The sequence below is a fragment of the Acomys russatus genome, chromosome 17, assembly GCF_903995435.1.
Source record: "Acomys russatus chromosome 17, mAcoRus1.1, whole genome shotgun sequence".
NCBI classification, from domain to species: Eukaryota; Metazoa; Chordata; class Mammalia; order Rodentia; family Muridae; genus Acomys; species Acomys russatus.
The window spans coordinates 41,216,575-41,237,572 of record NC_067153.1 but is presented as its reverse complement, the minus strand read 5'-3'; the positions used below and the strand labels follow the sequence as shown (position 1 = coordinate 41,237,572).

General features: G+C 54.3%; 2 protein-coding genes across 7 annotated transcripts in view; one reads left to right on the top strand and one right to left on the bottom strand.

The window, feature by feature from the left end:
- The window catches only part of Tmprss6 (transmembrane serine protease 6), a 31,296-nt gene extending 30,802 nt beyond the window's left edge, over positions 1-494 (top strand). The window contains 1 exon segment of the mRNA XM_051159921.1: positions 84-494. Within this exon segment, the coding sequence (XP_051015878.1) occupies positions 84-242 (159 nt within the window). The 3' untranslated portion in view covers positions 243-494.
- Positions 495-2,021: 1,527 nt separating this feature from the next.
- On the bottom strand, positions 2,022-13,001 carry Kctd17 (potassium channel tetramerization domain containing 17). 6 transcript variants are annotated; one of them, XM_051159915.1, is made up of 9 exons: positions 12,521-12,998; positions 11,344-11,452; positions 8,380-8,471; positions 7,528-7,623; positions 5,567-5,692; positions 4,376-4,469; positions 4,057-4,212; positions 3,699-3,786; positions 2,022-2,844 (listed from the first exon to the last, which is right to left on the bottom strand). In XM_051159915.1, exons 1-9 carry the CDS (start codon positions 12,854-12,856, stop codon positions 2,775-2,777), a joined length of 1,167 nt encoding a protein of 388 aa, XP_051015872.1. In that variant the 5' UTR covers positions 12,857-12,998; the 3' UTR covers positions 2,022-2,774. The 6 variants fall into 6 exon arrangements, with proteins under 6 accessions (XP_051015872.1, XP_051015873.1, XP_051015877.1 ...); XM_051159916.1 differs by having other exon boundaries at positions 4,138-4,212; positions 12,521-12,996; XM_051159920.1 differs by lacking the exons at positions 3,699-3,786; positions 4,057-4,212 and having other exon boundaries at positions 12,521-12,996.
- Positions 13,002-20,998: the final 7,997 nt, after the last annotated feature.

The following is a 20,998-nucleotide window of genomic DNA, read 5'->3' as shown; positions in this document are numbered from 1 at the left end:
GACCTTGGGCCTAGAGACACACAGGGGAGACTGAGAGGAGACCCTCACCCTGAGCCAGATAAGTCTCTCCACGTCTCTTTTAGGGTGACTCTGGAGGCCCACTGGTTTGCAAGGAGCCCAGTGGCCGCTGGTTCCTGGCCGGATTGGTTAGCTGGGGCCTGGGCTGCGGCCGACCCAACTTCTTTGGAGTCTACACTCGCATCACACGCGTGATCAGCTGGATCCAGCAGGTGCTGACCTGAGTGGCTGTTCTACAGAGCTGGACCTGCCTCCAGCCCAAGCTCAGGGCACCCACCCAGCCAGGACACAAGTATTTTGGGGGCAAGTGGCCCTGCTCAGGCCTGTCTCTTCAGGCCTACCCCAGAGACAGCACAGGGAAGGAATGTCACTGCTGGCTAGGGTGTCTCCCGAGGTTCAGGGGCCAGCCTCAGCTTGGCTTCATTTCCAACCCTTTCCTATTCTAGTCATTTCCTCTCTCCCCTCCTACTGTCTCCTTGGGGGTGGGATCTGGTGGCAATGGCAATGGCTCCCAGCTCCCTGAAGGAAAGTAGATCCCTTTGCCTTGCAAAAGCCTCTTGGGGGAACTGGCTCAGAGAACACATTCCAGCCTGGGAGACCTCCCACCCGACACCACCACCGTGTACCTAGAAAGAAGGTGCCTCTATCAAGATGAAACTTCTGGACCCCTTAAGACTGCCAAGTGGGCCACAGTATAAGCCAAAACATGGGGTAGCCCCAGCTGCGGGTGCCTGCTTCGGCTCTGCCTGCTGCCGCAGCTCTACCTGCTGCGAGGCTCTCCCTGCCATTCACTGGAGGCCCACCATCTGTTCTGAAAAAGTAAACTGCTTCACCAAGCCCTGATGCTGGTATCTGAGTGGCCCGAACACATCTCAAGCTTGTCGCCGAACAGACCTACTCCTGGTTCAGCCCCCTGTGACATGTGCAGAGGCCAGGGTGGAGGGTAGTGGGAGCCAGGACTCAGAGGCAGATAAGGGCTTTCTGGAGGAAAGGAGAGGGCAAAGGGCATATAGTTCCAGAGATAGGGCACACAAGGAACCAGAAAGTGGGGTACAGCCAGAACACAGGAAAAAGAGGAGCAACACAGGGGGCTGCAGAGAGGTGAGACCCAAGAATGAGCAGAGGATTTGAGGGGGGTAGGAGAAGTGGGGGTTGGGGATTGGGGGATGGGAGCCATGGCAGGCTGGAGAACGGAGTGGCTTTTCACATTTTACAACCAGCACCCATGCCATGTTGGGAGAGCCTGGGGCAGGTGAAGGAAGATGAAGTCCAGGGAGGAGAGGTCAGACTGTAGAGAGCAAGCAATGGGGATGAGCTGGAAGATTTAGCACACAAGGGTGCTCCCTGGAGGCAGTGGTGATAAATGTCCAGTGCATTGAGCTCCAGAACTGACAAGAGGTGGGAAGGCAGGGGGAAGGCCGGCCAGGAAGCAGTAGAAGGCACTAGATCCTGCTAGAAAGGGGAGAGGCCAGCTGGACATGGACATCGGGGCCTCTGGCACCTGTGGGTAAGACCCGAAAGTGTCATGTGGCAGTCTCCATCTGAATTCCTAGCCCTAGGGAGTTCTGCTAAATAAAATACAGAGATAACACCTATTTGCTATTAATCTGAAAACAGGCGGGGGAAAGAGGACCACATCTTTTAACATGCCTCAAGCTGGCTCCTGAAAAGCTGGCTGGAAACATGAGCTTACCTGTAGGGACTTGACAGAGAAGGGGAGTAGGAGGCATGGGGGCAAGAAGGTGAGGTGGCCAGGTGTCCCAACAGGAAGTGAAGGGGTGTCCCAGCACTTAGGCTACAGCAGGTCTGCTGGCAGAGCAGGTACCCTCAACTCTGACTCCTAGGTACACAGGACTTGGGCACAGCCTGACCTCTTCCCCCAACACCTAGGAAAGAGAGGACTCACAGAAAAGCCCCATTCCTTTGAGTGAGTCTATCTTGCCTGAGTTTAAGTCCTGTCCTCAAAAGTGGCCCAGAGAGAGAGAGGGAGACAGCCAGGCCAGCCTGTTTGTTCAGGTTTATTTCACGGTGGGTGGGATACACCTGACAGATGTGTGCCCACCCCAGGGGGTCAAGACACAGGAGGGGCAGCTCAGCCCCTGTCACACCTGTCCCCTTCCCCATCACAAGTTCCTGGGCAGCCTCATGATTGCCAGTTCACTCTGCTGCCCAACACATGCTGGCACAGGGGATGGGAGGGCAGCCAAGGTGATGCCAAGACCTTCCTTCCTGCTTGGCTAAGTCCTCGCACTGTCCCCCACCAGCATCTGAGGCCACAGTGTCCCATTTGAGGGATAAGCTAGAGTTCTCACCCCCCCCCCAGAAGGTAATGATTGCAGCCCACACACTTAGGGCATCCAGGAACCCCATGATCCTTCCCTGATTCTCACAACAACCCTGTGAGGTAGGTAGGAGGAGGGGTGACCCTATGGTGCCATGGAGACTGAGGCTCAAGGAGGTGCTAGGACCGGGCTGGGAGGGAGTGTATCCGCCATGCAGCAAGGGGACCCAGGCGAGGGGACAGAGGGGCCTGGGAGATATGGGTGGGCACTGCCACACTTTGGCCATGACAGGTGACTCCGCCTGGAGACTCCAGGGCCCACCTCAGGCCTTCCAAGGTCCCAGAGGGCCATAGGCCCGGGCCTGGAGGCAGGAGTGAGTCTCAGCCCAGCAGATGCAGGCAGCAGTAACAAGGGACAGGGCAAGTCTTCCTCCTCGGGCCAGGGGCCCACCCCGTGGTACAAAAATAAAGGATTTCAGATCGGAACCCCAAGTCCCTGGAGGTGATCTGGGGGCTCACATCCGGGTGCCTCTGGCTTGTAATAGCTAGAAAATAAGAGAGGGGGGGAGGGACAGAAGGAAGAGGATAGGGGGTCAGAAAACCAGGGTGGGGAGGTGAGGACAGGGTGATGCCAGGACAGGAAAGTCGGGGACAATCAAGGGAGGGAGGGAGAGAGGGAGAGAGGGAGAGAGAAATGCAAGTGAGTCCCAGGCTGGCTCTGGAGGAGGGGTGGGGCTGAGGCCCAAAGGAGGCGGAGTCAGAACCGAGGAACGGGAGAAGCTGACGTCATGGGCAGCTGGTGGTAGGGCAGGGATGCGAGAGGAGGCAGATCACTGCCTTCCCAGGCAAAAAGGGGCCAGTGGAAGCAGCTGTCCGCCCCATCTTAGAATCCAACTGTGGCCCAGAGAGGCAGTGACATGCCCAAGGTCATTCAGGGAGATAAGGCTGACTGGAGGCTACGTCACCCAGTCAGAGAGCAGGTTGGGTTTGTGTTTTTGGTTTTTTTTTTTCTGCCACACTCCGATCCTTAGCAGGCCCTTGCCAACTCATCAGGCACGGGATACCACATATGGCCTGGCCACCCACTCCACAGAACTAGGGGACACAGTACCCACATGCAGTGCTGCACGAGCTTCTCGAACATGCGGGATGGGGCAGAGGCACACGGTTAGTCCTCCCCTCCCCAGCCTGGCTCCAGTGCCCGACTGACTACAGGCAGGCCGACAGGGGCGTCTCCACCTCCGATTCAGTTCTCAGAGCCTCACCCCAAGAACCAGATAAATTGAGAGACTTTGGTGGGTGGAGAGAATCAGCCAAAAGCTCGGCTGAAGTCGAAGGACAAGATTATGAGCACCCTCCTTGCTTCCGCCCCTCCCTCCAGCTCTGCCAGGCTACAAACCAGGGGCGGCAGCTCTGGGGGCGGGCGCGGGACCGAGGAGCTCTCACGGCAAGCTCAGGCTTGGGTCTGGGAGGGTGCGGACAGGGACCTGCAAGGAGGAAACGTGAGGAGGCAAGCGGGAAGAGTGGGACCTGTGGCCAAGGCTAGCCTCAGAGGTGCTCTGCTGGGTTGGAGGACACAGAGCGAATGTGGCCACGCCCCTCCTCCCTAGGCCAGGAGGCAGAGGGGGCCGGAAAGGGTGAAGGAGGCGGCAGGCAAGATGCTTGAGGATGCAGGGCCAGGGGGCCCGGGGAGAGGGCACGGGAGACTGGGACTAGGGCAGCCCCAGGGTGGAGACGGGAGCAGGCGGAGAGGAAACCTGGGCAGGGGCAGAGAGGGAAGAGGCAGGGTGCAGATGAAATCCAGGAGGAAGAGGAGGTGGATGAAGATGAAGCAGGACCTCCAGCAGGAAGCGGAGGAGGAGGAGGCGGTGGTGGGAGGGAGAAAAGGTTAGCGGGATCCTGAGATGACAGGGCTGCAAGAGAAAGTGAGAGAGGGATGGTTATGGGCAAGGCGCCAGGCCCTGAGCTAACCCTGGTGGCCCGCCCCCTCAGTTCCCGGCGGCAGCAGCTCCAGCAGGGAGAGGGCGGGAGGCCCGGGCTGTCATTAGCAATCGTCCTCTTGGGGGCGGGCTGCACCTTTCTCCTGGGCATCCGCCTCCACCTGCACCTGGGCCACCTCCACCTCCTCCACCTCCTGCCGCCGCTGCTCCTCCAGCTGCTCGTCCGTGCTCTGCGCACCCGCCGCCGACCAAGGAAGAGAGAGTGGAGACACTGACGAGGGGGCGGGGCTGCGGGCAGACGTCCGCAGGGACCCCGACCTCAGGACAGAGGGGCGGGCGGGATGAAAGGGACCTCTGGGAAAGGGAGGGCTGCAGCCAAAGCAGCTGGTGGGTCTTCCCTAGCCCAGAGGGGATGCTCAGAGACCAGCCAGGCTGCTGTTACAAAGCCGGGCTATGGGGAAGGCTGGAAGAGGAGCCACTGGGCTCCTGGGAAGGCCTTACTTTGGGAAGATGGATCCAGAGCAGGAAGCCAAGGTTGTCCCAGGGCAGTCACCAGCCAGATCTAGATGCCAGCAACAGTGTCTGGCAGACTGGGCCAGGTTGGTGACACAGGGAAACCAGAGCAGCAGGGCACCCTGCACTCTTGCAGGGAGGAGCCAGCCACTGGCGTGGGAGGAGGGGCTGGCAGGGGGATCACAGCAGGGCTGGGTGTCAAACACACAAGAAGCCAGAGTTCCTAAGACTCCAGCATATGGGCACAGCTCCTGCCTTCCCTACGTGGATCATGCCTATTGTGTGGGACCTATGGCAGGCCCAAGGGCCCAAGGACTTTACTCCATAGGGCTCCGGACACCCTTCGGGCAGACTAACCCAAAAGGCCCAGGGAAGGGTAAGACTTTGGGATTTCCCCGTCCTGACCTAGGCTGACACCAGGTTGTCACTAATTTCTGGGAATTAAACCAGCAGATTGGAACCCACGAGTTCCAGCCTGCAGTCACCAGAGCTCACCCAGCTCTGTGAGAAGAGAGACTTGTCCAAAGTCACATAGAGCAGCTCGCCACACCGGGGGCCCCTACTTCAGTGTGCTCTGCCTTGCGCCTCAGTACCTGCTCATGTAGCCCCTTTCCGATGCCTCGTGGAACCCACCCTGTCTGTGCCCTTGCAATGGTCCTCCTGACTGCTCCCCAGCCTGGGCCAAGGGTGTGAGCTGACTGGACTGTAGTGGCATGGGATGGATGACCATGAGTGTTATGTGGGTGCAGCAGGAGGGAGGAGGAAGCAGCGAAGGGGGGAGGGGTTGCCGTCTTCACACAGGGCAGGGGCTCACCTTGGTTTTACGGCTGGATTCTGAGCTTACGCCATGTGGGGAGCTGTGGAGCTCCTTAGACACCACACACAAGAACTCGGCCTGGTCCTCACTGCCATAGTTGTAGGAGGAACCGATGTTCACCAGCTGGAAGGGCGGGACACCAAAAGTACAGTGATGAAGGGGGAGGTGGAGGGCAGGAGAGACACAGGCCATAGCCTGTGTAGGCAGCTCCTGGTCTTCCAGAGGCACAGACAATAGGAAGGCAGTGTGCTTGTTCCTCAGCAGCACCTCTGCAAGCATGGCCAGGCCTGACCCGGAAACAGAGGGCAGTGTTACCCTTGCCCCACCCTACAACCAGGTGCTTCTTCCTGAAGCAAATGGCATCCACCTCACTTCAGGACTAGGTTTGCAGGGTAGGGTTGGCAGAGCAGAGCCCATGGAATATTCCTTTCATTCCCAGAAGAGGCAAGCAACTCCTGAGGCTACAGGGCCTAGGCTGGTGACCCCTGACCCGCCCGCTGGCTTTAGTCTTTGAGAGCTCAGGCAACTGATCAATGTCTTCTTGGGTTCTCAGAGTGGTCTCCCTTGCTCTGAGGTCTTGAGAGCCACACCTAGGTGGCCCTTCTGACAAAAACATGTGAAGGGCTCTGAGCTCTTGGGACCTACACAGCAGGCAAAAACCAAAGCAAAAACCCATCACCTTCTCGGCCAGCAGAGGGCAGGCAGACAGTAGGCTACTAGAGAAACGGCGCCTGCAAGAGGCAGGCCAGGGACCAGCCCCTGTCCTCCTTGGAGTCCCCCAGATTTACTCACACCATTTCTAGGTTTTTTGTTTTGTTTTGAGACAAGGCCTCAAACTCACTAGGCAGTTGAGAGTGACCTTGACTTCCTGCCTCTACCCCCTGAGTGTAGACCCTGAGTGTAGATGTGGCTCTTTTGATACTGGCTGTGAACTGGTACCAACGAATGGAGTCCTGCCCCAGCCTAGAACCTTCCTTGATGGCCCGTCTCTGCTTCACAAAGGCCTTGTGATGGAGGTGTCATGAGCTCACATCCCAGCGTGCAGAGGCTGAGAAAGGAGCTGGCTAGCTCGAGTAGAAGGAGTCACAGAGGGCAGGGGTAGAAGATAGGGCATCCTCCTGTCCCAACTGGTGGGTCGGCCTTCATAATGGCTCTTTCCTGCAAGGCGAGCCTTCTCCTCCCATTCCCATGTGGGAGATAGTTGGTGGGCTAGGTGCACAGGGAACTAGCTCAATTCCTTTCTTGCTCTCAGGGCAAGACTCAACCTTGGGTTCATTTTGGGACTCTGTGCCTCTAGGAACCCGAGAAGCAGTATGCAGCTTGCTGTGTGGCTGATAACAGAAGTCTCCTGTGGCGACCCACATATGGCCTGGAGGCATGGCAGGTCACACACTAGTACCTTGGGAAGCCATCACATGGGGACTTCCAGGAAAGGGGGCTGCTTATCACTGTGCTTGTCTGTCACGAGACTCCAGAGGTCAGGTCTGGGGCTTGGCAGGGATTCTACTCAACTCTGTGGTTCTGGCCTCTTATACCTGAGCCGTCTCTAAGGACCAAAGACTGGAAGCTATACAGATCCCCAGGGACTAGGATGCCTAGTGACAAGGGTTCCCTGCCTCACTCCTTCTCAGTCCACCTGTACCCAGCAGGCGCTTTCCTAGTTGCACTTTGTTCTATTCAAGAAGACTACGGGCCAGGCGGTGGTGACGCACACCTTTAAGCCGGCACTCGGGAGGCAGAGGCAGGCGGATGGCTGTGAGTTCCAGGCCAGCCTGGTCTACAATGTGAGTCTAGGTCAGCCAAGGCTACACGGAAAAAACTTGTCTTGGAAAACCAAACTGAAGAAGGAGGAGGAGGAAGAGGACTATGGATTTGGGCTGGGGGTGGGCGTAGGGGTGAGTGGGGGACTGGAGGCTTTAGAAAGGACAGGTTTAAGGTATTCCTTGTGCCCAGCCCACCTGCTCAAAGCGCCAGCCATCAGACATGGTAGAGACCATCTGTGTCAGCTCCTCCTCCTGGCACTGTAGCACTCGGTACACGTGCTTGGGTGGCACCTGTGGGTAAAAAGTTTACATGGAGGATACCTCGAAGGGCACCAGGCACCTAGCTACTCCTTCCGCAACTGTGTAACCATAGGTGGGGCGGGGGGTGGGGGGCAGGAAAGCTAGAGGAGGGAAGAGGGAACCATACTCCGAATACCTCCTGTGTGCCAGCTGTGTCCCTTCTGAGACCCTTACACATTATGGGATTTTTATACTGAGGCTCTCAGGGAGCTTCAGTTACTTGCCCAGGGCCACCAGCTCAAGGGTGGCAGAGCCATGTGTAGAATATGGGTGATACAAGAGGAAAGCAAGGCAGGATTTGGGGAGATGGTCAGCATCACCTGTAGAGTCAAGCCCTTACCTCTTTAGTCGCTATAGCTGGGAGGCGATGACTCACCCTGTCGCCCTGGGATCTGAGCTCTGAAATGCCAGCCCCAATGGCTCATGTGTACCTACCTATCTGGGGACTGCCTGACTCCATCAAGTGGACATTTACTCATCCTGCCTGGCTGGCGGGTGGGGGAGTGGGCTGCTACTGACATTCTCTGTGAGCGAGTGTAGCTAGGCAACATCTGAGCATCTCAGCTTTCCACAGAGGAAAACAAAGGACACGATAACCCTCGGTCACACACAGCAGAAGCCCAGGAGGGGACAGAACATTATCAGTGTATATCCAGGCTGGGGCAGTGCTGGGCAGCCTGGTAGGCCTCCCCTGACCAGGCTGCTAACCCTCTCCCTCCACTGGCCCTGCTTGCTCTCTCTCCAAACCTGGGTCACTGTGTAGTCTTTCTCCTCCATCCTGTCCTTGATGATTCGGATCAGAGGGCCGATGTTGTAGAACTCAGCTTCCTCCAGGACCCCTGGGACACAGAACAGCCCAGTCACCTCTACTGTCTCCATGCCCCATTCTCTTTGTCCCCAGACCCGCTTCCTGCTCTGGTCACATCCTAGATAGGTCCATGAGTTCAAGTGTCAAGAAAGAGGGAACATTTCAGGTCTAGAGATTTGCTCAATTGGTAGAGCAGCCGACTAGCACGCATCAAGCCCTGGGTTCGATCCCTAGCACTGCCCAAACTGTGAATGGTGATAACACTTGTAATCCTAGCACTCGGGAGGCAGAGGCAGGAAGATCAAAAGTTCAAGGACACCCTCAGTTACATAACAAATTTGAGGCAAGCCTGGGCTATATGAGACCTAGTCCAACCCAAACAAAAGGGAACAATTTTTTTCCCCTTGGCCCCACATAAGAGGCTGAGATGTCGCTTCTCAGGCCAGCCCCATCTCTGGAGCTGTGATGAGCATGTGACCCAGGAGTTCCTGCTAGTTCACAACTTGGGGCTGTTTGGGGCATCAAGAGAGAAGGCTCATTGCGACTGTGTCCTAGAATACTACAGGGAGGGCCTAGGCCACCCACTGTGTGCCCTCGTTTACCAAACGCACACTAAGTGCCAGGCTTGTGCTGGGAACATAATATTCTTAACGGCACTTGTCAGAACTAGAATCTAGTACTTTCATTATGTCTACTGAACAACTGGGGAAACTGAGGCTATGAGAGAGAAACAGCTTGTCCAAGGTCACATGGCCTGTAAGCCACAGAGCCAAGGCAAGCTCCACCTTCAGAGCCCTGCCGCCCCTGCCTCCCTTCCCTGGAAGTAAACAAACATGTATACACTTCTAGCTGCCACTAAGAACTGTATTTGTAGAGCTCCCATGGGTCTATCAGAGGTCCTGGGACACAGGGGAAGCAGGTGTGGAGAATGGGTCAGGGTCAGGGACTAACTGAGGTCTGTGTGTTATAGACTGATCTGAGAGATCAAGCCAGCCCTCCTCTCGCTCAGTGACATGACATGTTAAGAGCTCTCAGGAGCCTGAACTGCAGGAAGTCTCTGCAGGGCATGGGGCTTCTGGGTTCTTTGGGGACAGGGACCATCACAGACTGCATGTCCGTCCTCTCAGTGCATAACCTTTGAGCCAGCACTCAGGAGGCAGAGGCAGGTGGATCTCTGTTGAATTTGAGGCCAGCCTTGTCTACAAAGCGAATCCAGGACAGTCAGGGCTACACAGAGAAACCCTGTCTCGAAAAAACAAGAAACACACACACACACGCTACAACAACAAACCCATAACCTTTGAAGTGCTGTATGTAGCCTTTGCAGCCTAACTGCCATGTGATGGAGGAACTCTGGCCAATGGGAGATGAAGGGTCATGAAGGTAGAAGCCCAAGGAAGTCCTCTGACAGAAGAGGTTGACTAGCCAATGACTCCATGGCTGCATGGGCAATTGGCAGCAGGGGAAAGGGTCAAGCCAGAAGCACCCATGCTAGCACACTGACCCTGAATCACAGCCTGAGAAGCTGGGATGGATCAGTGGCTGTTGTTATAGTCCCCTGGCCTCTGGTACTTCCTTACAGCAGCTGGAACTGGGTGCACGTGTAGGGGTGGGGGGGGGGGGGGGGGGGGGTGTGCATCCTGATCACTATTACTGTTCAACTAGTCCCTGCCCGAAGGGACAGTCAGCAAAGACCACTGCCTGAGTGACAGAAATCTCAGGCTAGGCAGCTCGTGCTGTGGAAAAGCTTCCTTCTACCTTCCCACTGCCAACTGAGGCGGGTGCAATTGTTACTACATGTCACACACCCAGAGAAGCTAACTAACACCTACCACCGCCATACTGCCTCTTCCTGAACCCCATCTCTCTAGATGCTCCCCCACCACGGCTGAAGAGGTGAGCGCACCAGAGCTTGGAAGAGCCAGAACCTGTAAACAGGTGCTGGCTGTGCCGCAGCTGGAGTATGAGCCTCCCTGGAGGGACCTGATCCTGAGCCCAGGTCCTGTCCACGTGATCTGTTCCCCTTGGACCGCTAGGCAGCCTTCGGTAGGCAGGAGCAGCGCCAGCTACCTACAGTAAGCTCTGAACATGATGCTCTCCCTTTCTCTCTCTGTCCTTTGGGGAGCCTTTAGGACCCCATCAGGGTCAGCCAGGCCTGTGTGAGACACCACAGGTGCACAGGACCCATGTGTAGTCCCAACAGGCACTCTTCAGAATGTGAGCCATGATGCCTGTTCTGTAGTCCCCAGTGGAGACTTGAAGAAGCCTGGCATGTCCAAGGTGGCCTGGTCTTGTCCAGAGCCACATTCAAGGGTACAGAGAAGAGCTGGTTTGGGGATGACTCAGTTAGTCCCTGACTCTGATCCATTCTCTACACGGCTTCCATGTCAGCGGGGCTAAGATAAGAGCCTCCACTGGCCTGGGAAGGCCCAAACTTATACCAGGCACAGTGTGAGGCTAGCCACTTTGGGGAGAGTCACCAGCTTAGGACACTGGCTGATGGTAAGTCCCTACTTGGGATCCCAGAATAAGGCAGAGAAAGAAGACCCAACCCTTCCCCCCATCTAGCCTAGGGCCTCACAGACCACACCTGGCTTGCCAAAAGGCCAAGGAGAAAAGTCATTCATTCCCAAAGGCAACAGAAGCCTCCTTGGGGCCTCACTGGCTCCTTTTTTCCTCTTCCTGTTTCCACATCACTTCCCCCAACAGCACCCAGTAGCAGCTTGGGTCTGTCAGCTTGGCAGAGACTGGTGAATGGGACACCCCCACCCACCCACTCTAGGATGGGCAGAAAATAATGGGGCAAAGTAGATGCCCCTGGCTACAGGAATGATTTTAGGCCTCCCCTGAAGGCTCTGACAGGCTGCAGAGAGCCCCAGACCAGCACAGTGGATCAAACTCACCCTCCTCAGCCATGTCCTTGTCCAGCACCAGTTTACCATGCCTGAGGAAGTTCAATATGGGCCCGAAGTAGGTGGGGTCACGGTCAATGAGGTAGGCCCCGGTCTCATCCTGTCGGGGAGATGACTATAGGCAGTGAGAGGTATGCAAGCTTCCCCAAGCCCTGCCCCCACACATAAGCTCAACTCACCACAGGCTGGAAATGGGGAGAGCAGAGCGGCAAGGCTCTGGGTTCGAGCGCCGCCTTTGCCCTTTTCTGGCTGTGTGACCTTGAGGCAATCATCTAGCCTCTTGGAGCATCTCTTTTCTCCCCCATAATCAGAGGACTAAGTGTGAGCACAGAGTGTGACAGGACTTCGGAGTGGCCCCTACCTCTGCACGGGACCCAGTGAAGTTCCCTCCTGCGAAAGTTTCCCTCTTGGAGAGGCCGTTCCTCAGACCAACCCCACTAGCCACCAGATAGATGTTTGCAAGTTTCCAAAGAAGCTGCTCTCTGATTGGACATTTGCAGCCTGCAGGAAGGCAGAGCTGGCATTGGTACAACCCAGCAAGACATCAAGAAGCAGGGGACTCATCCAAGGACACAGTGTGAGAGGGCCACAGAATGGGAGCCAGGGGACTTTGACAAGCCAACTCCAGAGGCCTTGCACACGAGAAGGCCAAAGTCAGGGAGCAAGGAAGTCTTTCCCACCCTGCTACCACGGACTCCTCCTAGGTCATTCTGGGAGTTGGCAGGAGAGTAGGGTGAGCCTACAAGTGGCATCTGTAAGGCCAGGGCTCTTCCCCACATTAATCCCAGCTCCAAGACCCCCAGGCCTCCTTCACCCAGATCCTTGCACCCTTCAGCTGCTCCCACTCCAAGGGTGGGGAGAAGCAGCCGCTGGAGCCAGCCGAGGCAGTTAGGCAGGCCGGGCTTCTCGGTCCCTCCCCAGGGCTCCACAGCGAAGGAGCGTCCGGGATCCAGGGCAGCGCTCCAAGGCTCCAAAAGGCTGCGGCCTGTGCTGTCCCGTTGCTACGGCAATAGGCACAGCGATCCCTCTCTGTTCCGCTCCCTCCCCTTCCTCCTGCCCGGGCTCCCCGCCTTGGGATCCCAGAAAAGCTACGCCACCCAGGCCGGAGGACGCGTTGGTGGGAAAGCCCCGGAACGCGGAGCCGGGACGCCGCGGTCAGCGGGCTCACCCTGTCGGACTGAAGCTCTTCGCCCTGACACAGGCGGCTAAGGAAGGACTTCTGCTCCCGGCACAGCGTCTGGCGGGTGGTCAGGAACACCGTGCCCCCCACGTTCAGCCGCACCCACTTGCCCCAGCCGCCCCCGGCGCGGCCGCCCGCCCCCGCCGGTGGCGCTGCCTCCCCGGCCTCCATCCTCATCGCCGGCCGCGGTGTCTGCATCCTTCCCTCCGCGCTCCCCGGGCGGGTACCAGGCACGGAGCATGCCGGGAGCTGTAGTCTGGAGCCAGGGCTGGGACGCGCTGTACTTGTCCTGGCGCAGCTCGGACAGCAGGTCCCGCCCCGCATTACCTTTCTTGGCCGCGGGTCAGTTACTTGGTATCTCCTTTTGGCCAGACTGTTTGGTTTGCAGAAGGTGAGCGCCCTAGGAAAACAGTGGTCCCCCAATTGGCTATTCCTCCCATTTGTTCTCCTTTGTGCGGGGGACCCTGCTGAGGAATTGCCTGACCTGAGAAGAACTTTCTTCCTCCAGAGATTTCTATTTGAGCCTGTGCCTACTTTTTAATAGGCTCAAGCGACTGGATGTGAGCTTGTACGCGCGCGCGCGCGCGCGTGTGTGTTTTGCTAGGGATGGAACCCACAGCTCTGGTATGCTAAAACACTGAGCCACACAGCAGTATTTCTTTCTGTCCTGTGTCTAGTGAAGACCATAGGAATGAGGGTGGGTCACCTCTACGTCCTCCTATATTCTCTGAGGACATGTAGTTGGATTTAGGGCTGGCTGAACATTTCTGTGTGCCAGAAGCACTGTGGACATACATATTAGGCATTTAAGCTTCCTGCAGCCCTGTGGTGTACCACCAAAACAGCAGCACAGATGGGGCCCTAGAAGTAAAGGGACAGTGGTGCATTTCCGTACTAGGGCTCATTTCCTGTGCTTTTCTCAGGGTTGTCAAGGATCAGGCCAGGATTCGCACAGTGAGCTCAGGCCTCCTTCTCCTCCTCTTCCTCCTCCTCCTCTTCCTCCCCCTCCCAGCTCCCCACATCTCTCAGCTGCCCACACCTAAGGAGCAAGCAGAAGGGAACAGCTCAACTCCTCTCCTAGTGCTGGAGTCCCTTCTGGACAGCAAAGCTTAGGGGGACACCGGGGATGTGAAGGCAGCCCTGGCCTGTAGGGCTTGTGGGACAGGTCCCAAGGGCAACTGGTCTGCAGGGATGGGGGTCGAGAAAAGAGGGAAGTCTGGAGGGACAGGCGTCAAAGTGGTCAGGGCACTCACTGCTCTTGGGCTAGTATGAATTAAACAGTGTCTGCTTAAGGCGTGGTTGTCCAGAGGATGAAGTTCAGGTAACGGGCTTCCCTGATGTCTCCTGTTTCCACAAATAAGCTAGAAAGGAAGCTTGGAGGTGAGTCATATGGTAGCCTGCACAGGTCTGCTCTGCAAGGTGGGGAAAGGGAAATTGTGAGGCACAGACCCCCAGCTGCCTCTGTAGGGAGTGTGTACTGTGCAACAGGACTGGGGCGGCGGGAGTGTGGTGGGGGGACCAAGGCTCTCAGCAAAACAGAAATGGCCTTGAGGTAGTGTTTTGGCATGGTCACTCTGATGTTGGTGTTTAAGATGATTATTGGGATGGGGGACTAGGTGGGAAGGGAAAAAAATGGAGTGGGCGAAGCCTATTTTAGGGACATGGTCTCTGCTGTTCACCCCTCACTGTTCACTGAGCTCCTGAGGACAGCTGTCCTTTTTAGGACAACACAGCAGGTACCAAAAGTACCAAACACTGGACGTGACTTAGGTAGGGATGGCCTAGTTTCACGTTCTGTCCATGTACTATTAACAGCCTGCCAAAAAAGCCAACTTAAGAAGATAATAGTCTCTTTGGTTCATAATTCCCAGTCCCAGCCCTTTGGTGTAGGGAAGTCAAGGTGACCTTGGAGCAGCTTGTCACATCCACAGTCAAGAGAAGAGGGAGGATAAGTGCGCATACACTTGTGTTCAGCTCACTTTCTCTACCCAGTACATGGTGTAGTCCTGGACCCCATCCTGGGGAATGGTACCTCCCACAGTGGGCTGTGTCTTCCCACATCAATTAACGTAATCACGGCAATCCCCTGCAGAAAGCCAGGCAGGCCAACCTGACTTAGACAGTTCCCCATTAGCTCTCTTCACCGGTGATTCTCAACTGTGACAATTAAAACTCACCATTACTGGGGAGGTGAGTGGAGCAGACCCCTTGGGAGAATGGAGATCAGGGCTTCCTCCTTCAGGCTGCACTTTTTTTTTCTGTGGTGTCCTCCAGCCAGGGTGCTGTTATAAGTGCCAGGCCTTAGGCACCAACAGCACTCATTCTGCAAAGACAAGTTCATCGACCACTGTGTTCTCAAGGCCACGCTCTCAGTATTCTGTCGTGACAACGGTGGTGACGTCAGCTGCCAGAGCAGCCTGGTACTACTCACTGAGGGCTTTTCCTGCTTCAAGGGGGACGGATACGGTTCAGGGCCTGTGGGCTTCTCCAGTCAGTGCTGGAAGAGCCTATAGAGAGCAGAGCCAACCTCAAAGCTTTGTCTCACTTGACTCAGAAGCTGTCCCACCCTCCTGCCCCCATCCTGGGGCAACCCTGCAGTGGCTTTTTTGAAGCCACACCTCAAGCAAGGAGACCACAGCCCACACGGTTGATCCACACCATTGAATCTGAGCCCAGCACAGGTCAAGGCACTGCCCTGTTTGGCTCCAGTGCCAAAGGCAGCAGATGGAGGTCGGGTCAGTACCTTGAGGAAGGCTTGCCTCAATTTCCCCTTCTTCTTTTAGAACCCCTGCCTCGGACACTGAGTCCTTCAAGCGGATACCTAAACCCCCCCCCCCCCCTGTTAATGTTTTGCTACTATGGCAAAATAAAATAACTTAAACAAAGAGTTATTACGTTTTGCTCAGTTTCCATGAGTTACTGACTGATGACCCCCCTTTGTAGGGGGCATGGTGGGGTGCGGTACTTGGAATTGAACCTAGGCTCTGCTTACCCAGGGACAAGTTCTGCTATTGTAAGGCATGCCCCACAGTGACACATTTCCTCCATCTAATCATCCCCAATGATGCCACTAGCTGGGGACCAAGCTTTCACATATGAGCTGGGTGGGGAGCACTTCAGATCCAAACCACCACCCATTTGAAGTCACACCCTCACCAATGAAGGTCACAGCCAGAGCCAGGTAACAAGATCCACATCCCCTGAACAGCCAACAGCTGCCTCTATATTCCTTTCCCTGTCTGCCTGGGCTTTGGTCTGGGTCCCTGAATGCAGGGCATACTAGGAGGCTCTTTGCTCAACTAGAAGGCCCTTAAACCTTCTCTCCAGATGACTTTCAAATTTCCCTGAATTTACTGAGCATCTACTATGTGCCGAGATTGAAACCTGGAGATAAAGATGTCAGAGGTGGCCCTGTCTTTCAGGAAGGCTTACTTGCCTCAGGGAGGGTGGGTCCGAGAGTGTGAGATAAAACCCAGAATCTAGGCAGCCTACTGTTATGATGCATTGTCATGTCTTTGTGGGCTGTTTATGTACTTGGGGTTTTTCGGTTCTTCCTCAGAAGACAATTGGGAAACACCCAGAATTCTTTAGATACTTTGCAGGAAGGTGGCTATGCCTGAAGAGAGTCAAACTTCAAATGCCGGCTGTCTCCACTGCCCCCTGAGAGCCCATCTGATGCTTTTCCATGGGTCCTGATTCAAGTGGAAAGTGAGACAGGCGAGAGTGGAGTGCACGGGCAGTCTCCCAGGCAAGGATGCCAGCCAGCAGCCCAGTTTTGTGGCTTCTCCGCTGAATGGCCTTGGAAATGTTAAGCACCCTCTCTGAACCTTAAAATGAGACAGGGGCTATGAGAAAGCAGTCCCTAGAGATGGGCACTTACTATGTCACCTACGCAGAGGCCAGAGGACATCGGCTTTTATGAAGTCAGCCAGCTATTATTGTCAAGATTGGTGCCTCACTAGCCATTGGTAAACCAGCCTACCACCCATTCCCTCTGCTGGGGCTGGAAGGGAAGGCAGGAAGACAGGCCACCTCTAAATGCTCCAGGACAGAGTGGCTGGTTGCCGTTGCATACTAAGCCCCAAGGCCTAAAGTGATCCTCAAGTCATTCTATTATAGGGACTTGGAAGACCCCCTGGGTTCTCATCTGAGCACGTCATTTGTGGGCTGCCCCATTTTGAGTCTTCTCCATTTAGCCATACCTAGCATCAGAGCGGCTGGTGTCAGCTCTGCTGGCAGTTCTATGACAAAGATGTCATTCATTCTGTTCTCCCCACCTCCAAGTTCAGAATGTCAGAACACCCCTCTTAGCTTCAAGTCCTTGTTTGGTTCCTCACGTCAGATCCAATTCCACCTCTGCCCTGGGGGTGGGTTCTGCTGTTCATCCTTGTGTGGGTGCTGCCTGGCAGTCAGCACCCCCAGGTCAGGTCACCTGAGGAGAGAATGGGATGGAGTGGGTCAGAGAGCACACATCCGGCCTCAGAAACTATTCTGACTAAGCAACAAGCTTCAGAAGTCCAGGGTCTGGATCTGCCCCATGGTCCTTCATTCACACCTAGTTAGCTGGGTCTGTAACCTCGTCAAACCTCCCTTTACACTATTTGCAATAATCAGGCCATGATGTCAGTGCACACCCCAACTTCCCAGTGTCCTACTGAACACCTACAGTGTGCTGAGCCTTGGTAAAAGCAACATCCTGGGTGTGGAGGGAGAACAGACCCACAGACCTGAGTGTTCCAAACAACTGCGTCACCATCTTTTAAGCTAGAATGTTCTAGAATTTTCACAGATGTTCCCCCAAGACTGTCACAGGGGTCAGGGTGTAGTTTCAGAAAAAGCCCAAGGCGGGAGGTGAGGGCAGCTAAAAGTTATTCTGAGCTTGGCATGGTAGCACATGCCTGTGATCCCAGCACTCAGTGAAGCAGAGGCAGGCAGATCACTGTGAGTTCGAGGCCAACCTGGCCTATAAAGTGAGTCCAGGCCAGCCAAAGCTACACAGAGAAACCCTGTCTTGGGTGGAAAAAAGTTATTCTGACTGCATAGGACGTGTGAGGTCAAGCTAGGCTGTAGAGACCCTGTGTCAAAGATAGATAGGTAGATAGATAGATAGATAGATAGATATCAGGTGACCCCTCTACCCTCCCCCTTGAGGTCAAAGGAAGGGCCCATAACTCTCTCCCATTCCATGAGCTGCCCTCACAACTCCACTTATGCTGTGAAAGGCAATCTAAGGCCAAGTGTGGTGGCACAAGCCTTTAATGGCAGCACTCAGGAGACAGAGGCAGGAGGATCTGTGAATTTGAGGTCAGCCTGGTGCAAGGGCTATAGAAAGAGACCCAGTTTCAAAACAGAAAGAAAGGGGTCGGAGAGAAAGGAAGGAAGCAGGGAGGGAGGGAGGGAGGGAGGGAGGGAGGGAAGGAGAGAGAGAGGGAGGAAAGGAGGAAGGAAATGCTCTCTCACATTTGCAGAGACATGCTTGGTTACCAGCGGGACAGCCTGGACCTGGGAACTGCTCCCTTCAGCCAGCAGGGGGCGCGCATCAGACTCCTCCATCCTGAGGAGAAGGAAGACACGCTGACAGACCAGACCACCTGTTGCCATTCCTGGTTCCTCTGCACTCTAGGTTGTCGGCTTTTCAGAAGCATGGTTCGTGGAACGAGGCCATGACCTGTGGCTTGTTTGTTTCTTTTCAATGTCACATAGTGTATTCCTCAGAACCCCAGCCCTGTTCAACCCCACCAGGCACATGGTGAGTGATGACTTTAATCCCAGTCCAGGCTGCTGGCTGCTCTGGGAGGATCCAGAGAGAAGTTCCCGCTCTGTCCTGGTCAGGGACTCACCTGTGAGCCCTCTACAGAGTCAGCTCCTGGTGTCAGCTAAGGATACAAGCAGAAGAAAGGAAGGGCAGAGAAGATTTCCCCTACCCGGAGCCTCTTCTGGTGGACTTTCTTCTGACCAGAACATGTGACTTCAGCGAGCTAGTTTTGCTTTGTTTTCTGGTGGTGGTGTGGCCTTCTTTGGAGCCCTCACAGTGGGGAATAATTGATAGTGCAATGCCCTTCCAGGGAAGTGTTTCCTCTGATTGATCTTTGGATACTGTTCCAAGAACAAAGCTATAGAGCAGTGGTTCTCAACTTGTGGATCACAACCCCTTAGGGAGTTGAGCAACTTACAGGTCTCCTAAGACCACAGGGAAGCACAGACATTTACATTATAGTAACAAAATTGCAGTTATAATGAACTAGCAATGAAAATGATTTTGTGGTTGGAGGGTGTCACAGGATATTTGATCCCACTGTGAACACTGAGCTTGTGAACTGTAAAAACCTGTTTCTTGTTTGGTGTGGTTTGGCCCTAACACACACCTTTAATTTAAGAACTTTCTGTTTACTATAAACAGGTAATTGTGGTGTAGCTCTGCCCTAGCACACACCTTTAATCCAAGAGCTTCCTGGACACAGGATTTAATTAAGTTATTCTTAGGTCGGGAGGCAGAGCAAGAAACCAGCTAACAGGGGCTAAGTAGAAAGGAGGGACTTTGAGAGAAGAGTATTTAAGACAGTGTGGAGAAGAAGGAGCTCTTTGGCTTTTGGCTTTTTTCCTTCTGGGCTTTTGGGTGAGCTAGCAGGCCTTTTCCTCCTGGACCGTGAATGGAGCTAGCAAGCTTTTGGCTTTTTCCTTCTGGGATGTAAGCTGAGTAGAAAGGCTTTTTCCTCTGGGATGTTGGCTGAGTAGGAAGGTCAGCTGGGTACTCTCTCTGCCTCTCTGAGCTAGTAAGTTTTCACCCCAATATCTGGTTCCTGAGTCTTTATTGGTTTTAAAAAATCAAACAATTTGGGATTTTCTTTTCTTTTTTTTTAATAACAACGGGGCGGGGGTCACCATAACATGAGGAACTGTATTAAAGGATTGTAGCATTAGGAAGGCTGAAAACCCCTGTCAATGCCAAGCCCTCTCATTTACAAAGCTTCCCTCCATCATCTGCTGCATTAGCTCTTGGAAAGCCTGTGGGTAGTCTATACCCTGCCCAGCACTTCTTCTGACCTGTTTGGTCTGCCAGCTTTTCCAACCTTCCCCAAGGCCCCATTCTCTGAGCCTGCTGTATCCAGGACACAGTGCTGGGCAGAGGTCTGCAGGGAGCCCCTTCAACCAGAGGGCAAAGGTGCTCAAGTGCACCCAGGCCACAGCGGCAGCCGGTAAAGGCTGTCTGTCCCCCAGCTGTCTTCACCACTTTAACTGTAAGAACAGCTTTAGGTGGCCTTTGTACCTTGTTTTCAGAATGTGAGTCTTCAGTGGAGATGGAATCAGAAAAGCTGTAAGAAAAAAAAATTTATCTTCAGGTGTAAAGAAATGTCACCTCCCCCCAAAAAAATCCCTAAATGTCACCACTTTGTTATCTTTGTCATCTCCCCCTCCTTCCATGTCTCTGTTTTTTCTTGCTTTCTAAACTGATTTTTGTTGTTGTTTTGTTTTTGTTTCTCTTTTTTTTTTTTTTAAAAAAATAATGTACAGACAATGGCTTCTCCCTTCTAAACTTAGCAAAGAATTCTAACACCAGGGCATCCCCTTGACCACAGTATAGGACCAGTAGAGGATCTAGGGGAGACCAAAGACATTCAAGAAAACTTTTTTTTTTCATCCAAGCCACCCTGTACTTGGTCTGTCAGCTCTCTGCCCTGTGTGTGTCCTCACCCCTACTATGTAGCCCAGGCTGGCGTGGAACTCATGATCCTCTTGCCTCAGCCTCCTGAAATCTGGAATTATGGGTCTTCACCACCACACCCAGCCCCTCTGCTCTCGGTCGGTCTGCAGCCCTTTCGCTGTCTTCTGTGTTTGACGCTGGCAGGGGATCTGTGTAGCACACCCTTCACTGTGGCTCTGCTGGATCCTCTCTCACGGGGATGTTCGCCCTGTGTTGTTGCCTGGGCCTCGCAGACAGACTGGGCTCTTCTGGCCGCCCCATCTTGGAGAGGTGGTGAATGTAGGTTTCCAAGCTAAGCAGTCACTTTTCCTTTCAGGATGAATCATCGGTTGAAGAGACAGAGGAGGCCACGCTGGCTCTCTTCTCCTCCAGCTAATTTCTCTCATCATGACTTTCGGTATTCATTGATTATTCTCGTTTGAAATAATCAACTGTGGTGACAGCTGAGCTCTGCTTCTGGAATCCCCATCACTGCTTCTGTGTTCACTGCCTGTCTATCTATTGAACAGCTTTCCTGTTCCCTGGATTAATTAACTAGTTAACTAATTAATATCAATACAGGCTATTAATTAATACAGACATCAATTAATTAAAATACACAGACTATTAGAGTCTTTGTTTTATGAGTTATAATATGCTACTGTTGCTGTTTTTATAGTCAAAGTATCTAAGATTTGATTGATGGGAACATCTTCAAGGCTTCTGTATCTTTCTGTTTTTAATAAATTTGTGGTCTGGAAACGTGGCTCAGTTGGTAGAGTGCT